The sequence below is a fragment of the Episyrphus balteatus genome, chromosome 3, assembly GCF_945859705.1.
Source record: "Episyrphus balteatus chromosome 3, idEpiBalt1.1, whole genome shotgun sequence".
Lineage (NCBI taxonomy): Eukaryota > Metazoa > Arthropoda > Insecta > Diptera > Syrphidae > Episyrphus > Episyrphus balteatus.
The window spans coordinates 43,249,708-43,259,284 of record NC_079136.1 but is presented as its reverse complement, the minus strand read 5'-3'; the positions used below and the strand labels follow the sequence as shown (position 1 = coordinate 43,259,284).

The following is a 9,577-nucleotide window of genomic DNA, read 5'->3' as shown; positions in this document are numbered from 1 at the left end:
CTACAACTTACCGTTTAGAAAATAGCCTCTATTTTCAATGTCGTTGTTGAAAAATAGAGTTTTATTTTACCGTTATTTCAAATTTGTCATTACAAAATTAATTGAAACTTTGTACAAATATAGTCTTGCCCATTATCTATCTACACTGTAAATTTTATTCATTTATCTATTGAAGAAAAAAAGATAAAAATAAAAAACTGTTAAAAACGGACAGAAAACTTGGGAGAAAAAAAATTGTTTTTCCCGTTATTCGGTCAAAAATCATTTTAAAAATTCAAAATTTTGTACATGCACATGATTGAAACCTATATTTCCTATAAGTTTGAGATTTTTTGCGGACTCTTAAAAATTCCAAAAAAAATAAAAGACTACTCAAAAATGTCCCTAAAAATCTATCATTTAAAAAGAAAAGTCAACTCTTTACGACTTACCGTTTTGAAAATAGCCTTTTTTTCAATGTCATGCCTTAAACCTCCTATTCTTATTCCTCTTTAAAAAAAATAAAAAAAAAAAAAAATTAAGAAAATAAGTCAGCCGGTGTGGCCGGTTAGCGAACGTACACAAAACAAAACTTTAATATATATAATAGATATTTTTTTTAGAAAAATGACAATGTATAAAAATTCAACGACATAGTCCGATTGCCTCGAAGCACCAAAAATGCATACCTATAAATAATACGGTCAGTCACAAAAGTAAGTATAAAACCCTAAAACCCTGAATTTTTAGTTTTCTATTCTATTTCATTAATCATAATTTACATTTTACAAAGAAAAAATACCAATTCCTTAACTTTCCTTTAGGAATTAATATCTACTCTATAGGTAACCCTCTAACCTTGAAGATAGAAAAATTTTTTGAAGGCATTTAACTAGCTCATTAAAAATTTATTTAAAAAATGATACTTGAGCGTTTTAGTTCCATGGGAAAAATCTATTACTTTGTAGGAGCCTTTGAAGTACGGAGTTAGGAACATATAAATTCCATTCGGTCCTATTTCACAATGATTTCTTCAAAATAGCAGAAGATTCAAAAAAATTTCGAATTCATCAAGAAACTGCCTTGATCCGTTTATTCCTTGCCACAATCCTTGATTTTTTTTGCCTAACGAAATTTGATAGACCATAGATCTAAAAATAAATCAACTTCATTTATACCAATGGCTCAAAAGAAATGTTTCAAAAATCATTTTCCTAATTGTTTTTCTCATTAGTAGGAATATGATATCCTAATCATTTTCACAGAAAATCTCGTCGCAGGATTTGAAGTTTTTAGAAACTTTTGTGTGAACTTTCAAATCCTACCTGTCATCTGGGAGAGATATCTACTTGTGTCAGAAGTAAAAATCTAGCCAGTAAACTTTCATTAGCCAGATGGTGTTCGTGTTTTTAAAGAAATGAAATCTCAATCTGCCCGTTTACTCCTTCCGACTCCCCATCCCCCTCTTCTAGTTGATTTTTTTTTTAAATTTTTGTTGAACATAACAAGAATCAAAAATGTCACATGGCCCACCAAAGGCGGATATTCTGGACTAAAAGCATCCTTGAAGTGTAATTACAAACACACTCGCTATACTTCCACACACAACATACAACAGTCCATGTGTCCAATTCCAATCTCTCTTAGCAAAACAAGAATAAAAACTAAAAAAAAAAAAACGTGTGTGTACTATGTACACGCGACTGAAGTTATAACTCTCACTCAATCTCGGAGATGGCGATCGCGAGTGGTCAGCTGATAAATATTTGGCTATTTTTTATTTTGATTTCTATTCGCGCGATTATTCAGCTTGAAAATAAAATAAATTTGCAAGAATTAAAGTTAGATCGATTGTGCAAGTACTATGCAACAATAAAAAACAGGAATTTGCTCAAAAGAAACAACTTCCTCTTTTCAATATTTTCATATTTTTTTTGTAGCTGCTTTGGCAAGCTATCTGGATAGCTTTTCGTTCAAAGAGATATTCCAGATACGGGTATCCCAGATAGCCTATCCGATAGGTCTTTGAACGTGCCCATTAATTATAATAATTAATATTTTTTTCTTTAACGTTATATGAACAAAAGAACTTTGTTTTGAGAACTAACTTGTTACTTCCACCTTGGATTCCATCAACACAAGAATCTTCATCTAATGCACATTGTAATGCATCAGCATCTTTTTTGGCCCGACATTCGTCTTCATCATGTACAATTTGTAATATTTGTGTAGCTCTGTCTTCTGAATAATTAACACTTTCTAGAGCCATGGATATTATTCGTTCAGCAATTTCTTTGAACTTTTCTTGAAGTCGAATTTTCACTTTAGTTTGAGGGCAAAAGAAATAGTTAATTTAAATTTTAACATTTACCACAAGTGAACAAGAATATCTACTTACTTTGGTTCTTTTCTTCCTCGGTGTATACCATCGGGCGCAATGGAATTATTTTATTACACTCTTCATCTCGTTTGACATAGCCCATCGCAATAAGTGTTTCCGAAGCCTTTTGGACATTATTGTCAGAATTGGCAAGAATATCGAGAAGCAAAGTCTCATCAGCTTTTGGGAATACATTCTTCATGTATTTAAAAGAATAGGATTTGATAAGTAGATTATTTATACTGTACTCTTTTATGGTCATGACATGCGTTGATTTTGAAAAACAAAAATAGTATAAAAACTAACACAGAAAATAAATTCTATCACTCGACTCGAATGACAGCTTTTGCTGTCATTCTTGTCCTTCTTATTCATTGGTCGGTTCAAACTGTGTTATCGACGCACGACAGGGTGACTATAATTTTTTTTGTTTCTGTTTAATTTTTTTAATTGTGGATGGATTATTTAAAATTTTTTTGGAGCTTGTGAGTAACAATAATTTTGTTAGTTTTTCATACTTCAACGCTCCAAAAGAAGTAAAGCGGTCATTTTTATAAGTCTTTTACTCATCTCAATTTTTATTTGGCACGTAGACATTGGGTTTGTTTTCTTTATTTCCCAGTATTAAATAAATTCTTATTTTTACCCATTTGACTCCTTTTGACAGTTATTAGTGTTTTTCTTTTTTAATTCAGAAATGAAACCCTGGAGTCAAACTACGGCATATGTTCGTTAACGTTTTGACTATTTCTCTCTCTCTATTTAATCAGAAGAAAATGATAGAGAAATAAAATGTCAATACGTTAACTTACGTATGCCGCAGTTCGACCTCTGAGCTGTCAAAAAATTGTGTTCCTTTTTATCTCATTTTTCGTTCTGAACATGTTCAGAGCGCGCTCTGTGTGCTCAAAAATAGCTGAACAGACCGATTTGAATGCTGAAACCAAACATTTGTCAGCTCATTTGAGCTGACCTGAAATTGAGCTGAAAGTGAGCTGATCTGAAAGTAAGGTGAGCTGAAAGTGAGCTGAACTGATGGTTGAGCTGAGCTGCCGAACTAACATTTCAGCTTCGGTTAAGGTATTACAAAAGCTACATTTCAGCTTCTTTTAAACTTTAGTAAGGTTGTTGGCCATGGAAAAAGGAGAACGTTATACAAGTTTGATCTTCTATAAGAAGTTTAAACGAAGCTTTACCGAAACTCTACCGCAGCTTTGAGATTTGACAGATAGTTTCGGAAGAGCATGTATAGCTCTTTAATACATGTCTTATCGAAATTAAAAAAAAAAAAGCAATCACAAAAACAAAAACTGGTTTTTATTTGATTTTAAATCATGAATTTTATCTTTTGACCTGTGCCTACGTTCTGTAACTTAGTCGAGAACTTCTCGCATCGAAAAATTGTGAAACAAAAATTCCATACGTTTCTATTTTATAACGTTTGTCATCAACAAACGAAAGTGGTGGAGGAGAAATTAAAAGTGAGGTTGGATATAAAAGGAGGGGAAATAAAAGGAGGAGAAATAAAAAGAAATTAAATTGTGTTGCATTTATACTGATTTTTATTTTAGTATTAACTTATTTTTATAAACCAAGTTTATCTGAGGAGCTAGGTTGATACTAATAGTATAAAAGAGAAATACTCTAAACTTTACACCAATTTAAACTGTTTTTATATTTTATTTTAAAGTATTTAACACACAAAATAATTACAATAACGCACTTGAGAATTTTTAAGTTTGAATAAAAATCAAACACTTTCCAACTAACATTATTGTATTATGACACTGTAAGCACTTCCCAACATCATTATAGTGTGACACTAAACAGAAGTCCAGCGAAGCTTTATACAATGCTTACAGAGAATTTTTCATCGCACCTATAATCCCACTATAAGATACTCCTAAAAAGTTTCTTAGAGGTATAAATATCAGCGTTTACTGATATTTTTTTACCGTGAGTAGTATACCAGTTTTATAGGTGCGAATAGCCCTTTGAGCTCGAAACCCGTAAGCAAAAATGTTAGTTGGGTTGTGCTAGTTGGGTGTCGGTGAGCTGAGCTGTTGGGTGAGCAGAGCTGTCGGTGAGCTGAGCTGTTGGGTAAGAGTGAGAGGTGAGGTGTAAAATGTTTATAACGCGTTTGGTCCATGTCGTGCAAAATGGATAGGATGGGATATGAAATGGATAGGATGGGATATTACTGTCACGCGTTTATTTTTGATTTTTGAATGCGTTTTGTGGTTTCTCAAACAGGTAGTTCGATAGATTATTTGTTATTAGGGGTTGAAATATTAAAATATTATGTTATTTATTATATCATAAACAAATATATTTTGTGGTTTCTGAAAACAGGTAGTTTTAAGTGTGTGGGGGACCCAATACCAAAAATATATTTGTCTTAATATCCAGAAGTTTTTTCGCGCCCCCAACTTCCAACGCCTATATCTCGGAATTTTGAAAAAAAAAATGAAAAAAATGTTTGATGCCAAAAGGTAGCGGGGACTGTAACCTATATTTGGGTACAATTCCCATCACTGTAGGTTCACGCGTTCTCAAACCGGGAGAACTTAAAGGTAAAAAAAAATTTAAGCCCGATTCTGAAAAAATAGGCATGATGTGGCGGTTTAACATGGAAGATGATCTTTAAAAATCTGACAATGTGCAAAGCGTAGGCCCATGACACAAGCTATCATTTGGCATCACTCCCAAAAATTGCTCTCAAGCGGTTTAGCTTCCAGGAGCGTTCAAAGATTCGGGGATTTTTCGAAAAAAAATTTTACCCCAACTTTCAAACGCGATTTTCTCGGAATTTTGAAAAAATCCAAAAACAGGATTATACCCCTATCGGGTAGCTGAGTATATTAACTTTCATATGAAACCACTCCCATGTCTTTAGGACAAAGCGTTCAGCTCCCAGAAGCTTTTTCGCGCCCCCAACTTCCAACGCCTATATCTCGGAATTTTGAAAAAAATGAAAAAAAAAATTTTGATGCCAAAAGGTAGCAGGGACTCTAACCTACATTTGGGTACAACTCTCATCCCTGTAGGTCCACGCGTTCTCAAACCGGGAGAACTTAAAGGTAAAACAAAATTTAAGCCCGATTCTGAAAAAATAGGCATGATGTGGCGGTTTAACATGGAAAATGATCTTTAAAAATCTGACAATGTGCAAAGCGTAGGCCCATGACACAAGCTATCATTTGGCATCACTCCCAAAAATTGCTCTCAAGCGGTTTAGCTTCCAGGAGCGTTCAAAGATTCGGGGATTTTTTCGAAAAAAAATTTTACCCCAACTTTCAAACGCGATTTTCTCGGAATTTTGAAAAAATCCAAAAACTAAATTATACCACTATCGGGTAGCTGAGAATATAAACTTTCATATGAAACCACTTCCATGTCTCTAGGACAAAGCGTTCAGCTCCCAGAAGCTTTTTCGCGCCCCCAACTTCCAACGCCTATATCTCGGAATTTTTTTTATGATAAAAAAAGAAATATTTTACTAAAAAAATAGAAATAGTTTTACTATTTAAAAAAAACCAAGAAAAAGATCACGAAAAATTATCTGTTTTTTTTTATAAAATTATCCATGTGTTAAAATAATTCCATTAATAACTAGAACCAAACATCTTAAGCAATGGTGTTTTATAAAAGTTTAAAATATCTTCATATTTCATTATACTTTCCAAATAAAAATCAATGTAACCTGTCACCCATCACAGCTCAGCTCACTTTATCTTAGCTCACCCAACAGCTCAGCTCATTTTCAGCTCAGCTCAGCTCACTTTCAGCTCACTTTTAGCTCACTTTCAGCTCACTTTTAACTCACTTTCAGCTCACTTTCAGTTCACTTTCCTGTGCTTTTAATTTAAAGAGAATTTGGTGTGGAAAGTTATATTTCCAAAATAAATAGTAAAATATTTTGTTTTATTATTCTACAATTGAAATTTTTGTCGTAAAAAAAATAATAACAAACAAAATCTTGTAGTAGGTACCATCTAATAAGCTAGATGACAGTTAATCCTTGTGAAAGTTCTTTACAGAAGAGTATATTTTCATCCGTCGCCGCTAAATAAGTGTAAAGGCTTGGCCACACCGAAGGATGCGGTAGCGGTACGAAATTTATTTCATACAATTACCCGTACCGCTCCCGCATGTACCCTCCGGTGTGGCCAAGCCTTTAAAGGCTTGACCACATCGGAAGGTATTTGGTAGCGGTACGGGTAGCGGCAAAGATATTCCACATCTGAACGTTGATGTGTCAGTTTGGATTGGAATTTTTTTCATACAAAGTATCCGTACCGTCATGCCGACTTTTCACGAGTCGATTTTAGCCGCACGATATGTCGGTCGAATAGGATTTTTCTATAAGGAATGTCACTTTATTCGCCTGCGACTTACGTTCACACGAGTCGAAAAGCTTCGCCGCACAGCAAAAATCAAGTCGTGAAAAGTCCCCATTACCCGTACCGCTACCGCATACCTTCTGGTGTGGCCAAGCCTTAATTTCAAAAAGATTATTTGAATCACCCTATGTTACTACCTTGCCGACAATTTTTTGTGTTGATTTCATGTGATTAGAAGCACCGTTAATCCCTTTGACATTTCTTGTCAAAAAAGAAATTTTTACTCCATCGCCGCTAAAGAAGTTATAACTTCAAAAAAAAATAAATAAAACAACTTTTCAATACAAATCCTTCAGAGCAGCTGATACTGATGCACACAGCACACCATCAGCCAGCTCCCCAAAAACTCTATGGTATCCAAATGCATCCTATTGTCCCGGAACTCTCGTGTGTTGTCGTTATGGGGCGTTGCTATTGCTATATGCCCCAAGAAGAGCGAGCGCTGCATGTCCGTCTCTGGACTGACTATAGTTTATTTTGCTTATAATACCATGAAATTTGTTTTGCTGTTTCATGCTACTCCAACTTCAAAAACTCCCAAAAAAAAAAAAAAAAAAAAAAAACACCAAAACCAAACTCCATCGGCTCCCTCAGATAGATGCCTTTTCTACTTTCATGACGCCATGTCACTATATGCTACCACCAGAGTAGAGTCCTTCTTTCCTGCCTGCTCCAGCTCTCTACCTCTGTTGAGAATCTCATTTGATAAACCTCCATTGCTAGCCCGAAAAACACACAAATACCCGGCTTTGGGATATGGCCGGCTACAGCATCGGCACACAGTGGAACGTCTAGTACAAAATTCCGGACATTGGGTGAAATTTTTTTTTTCATTCTTGTAAATATTTTTTGTTTGTTAATCATAGAAAATTGTCCCTTCTTTCATAATCCACAAGTTATTTTCATCAAAATGTTTTGGTTTCCAAGATACAGAGTATCAAGTGGGGACTATTTCACAAGAAAAAAAAAAGATGTTTTTCTTAGACATTTTCATACTCTTATATCTGGCTCATTTTTTAAGATATCTTCTTGAAATAAATTTTGTTGATAAGATACTGATATCTAAAATATATATTTAAGAAAAAAATCCTTAAATTATATTTCTAAATAATTCTAAAACACGTTTTTCTATAACCCTTTTTGAAAATTTCTCTTCAACTTTGAAAATGCTTTTAAAAAAATGCTTACATATGCCCGCTCTCTTAGTAGTCTAGAATGAAAGCTTAATAGTTTGTGTGTAATATTTTAAAACATTTGGATCCGACCGAATCCGACCCCGTTTTTTAGAGCACCATCTTTATAAATTTAACCCTTTAGGTAGTATTTTTTTATTTATTTTTTTTATTTTTTCCTATCTGTAAAGGGGAGGATTGGTGTTATTTGGCTAGCTTAAAGTGTCATGGGGTAGTTTAAACCAAGAATATAACTACTGAATACATAACGTAAGGCAGATTGACCAAAAAAATAAAGAAAGAGTGAGTAAAAACAATTAATTTTTAAGGTTTTTTTAAGAGTAAAGCACTGTCAGAGCGATCAACGAATGAACGAACTGATGTAATTTTTTATGCTTATGTATTTTCTAACAAAATCTGGATAATAAAGTAAGAATCTAACTAAAGTTTAAATTAAAAAAAAAATATATATTTCAATTTCTAAAGGGAAACGGAAATTTGTATAAAAAAACAGCAGAACGAAAAATTTTGTTGGTCGCTCTTATGTACATTGTACATTTTAATTTGCAATTTTAGCTACTTGTCTTTCATATTTAGCTGTACATAGCTTTATGATTTTTTGATAAATAATTTTAGTGTATAAGTAGGTATATCGTATTTTGTTTGCTTTTTTTTTTATGAATCCATCATTTTCTTTTAAATTAATTTCATTATTAAGTTGACAATATTTATATTTTATCATATTTTTTATGTTTATGTTGGTATTTTCATAATAATACGAATTCATTTTAAAATAACACATATTTACATAATATACCTAATCCTTTTTAAGCTATTTTGTATTCATAATAATTATTTTTAATCGGTATTTTAAAAGACTGTTAACAAAATGTGTAAACGCTTTTTTTTACTTAATAAATAAGACAATAACGTAAATTATTAATTTTATGTGTAGTAAAATAAGGATTTGGTAGTTTTTGTATGTTAACAGCTATTTTAAGTAAAAAAAAAATTTAAGAACTAAACATTTTTTGTGATTTTTTATTGGATTCAATTCTGTGATATTCAAGAAGCAATATAGCGAAAACCGTTTTAGGATCCGTTCATTAGATCAGAAGTTACAGTCACATGACCACTTTTTCATAGTTTCGATCCACTGTGCGGCAGTCGGCACACTCTCTCTGACTGTCCATATTTCGGTGCTGTCCAACCAGTTTGTTTGTAGTGTGTTTGGCCGCTTTCATCCATCGGACAATCTAGTTCGTTTGCTTAGCGCTACATTGGATTTGTCATTCCGTAAATGAACGAAAGTCTAGGATATGAGCAGCAAACACCAAAAGCTCCGCTCCACCACTCCACTTGTTCACGATGAAAAATACTCTCCTTCCCTCAACCCCCCTCCTCATCCATTTCTAGAGATCTTTTTCGATTTTGGAGAGAATCAACAGTAGTATAGTCGCTAGGGTCCTTGCATTAGAAACTAACAAAAAAAAAAAAAAAAAAATAAGGAAAAAATGTTACCAACACATCCTGGAAAAGAGTGCAGGACGAAATGGACGAACGAACGAACGTTTTTGTTTCGCATCGTCGCAAATGTATTCCATTCCAAATGGATTTGATTTTTCCCATCTCACATCAAGGAC

The 9,577-nt window shown here is 33.3% G+C and overlaps 1 protein-coding gene across 2 annotated transcripts; it reads right to left on the bottom strand.

Moving 5' to 3' along the window:
* Window positions 1-1,664: 1,664 nt before the first annotated feature.
* On the bottom strand, window positions 1,665-2,724 carry LOC129916321 (uncharacterized). 2 transcript variants are annotated; one of them, XM_055996186.1, is made up of 3 exons: window positions 2,603-2,724; window positions 2,378-2,539; window positions 1,665-2,301 (listed from the first exon to the last, which is right to left on the bottom strand). In XM_055996186.1, exons 1-3 carry the CDS (start codon window positions 2,619-2,621, stop codon window positions 2,018-2,020), a joined length of 465 nt encoding a protein of 154 aa, XP_055852161.1. In that variant the 5' UTR covers window positions 2,622-2,724; the 3' UTR covers window positions 1,665-2,017. The 2 variants fall into 2 exon arrangements, with proteins under 2 accessions (XP_055852161.1, XP_055852160.1); XM_055996185.1 differs by having other exon boundaries at window positions 2,378-2,724.
* Between the last annotated feature and the right edge of the window lie 6,853 nt (window positions 2,725-9,577).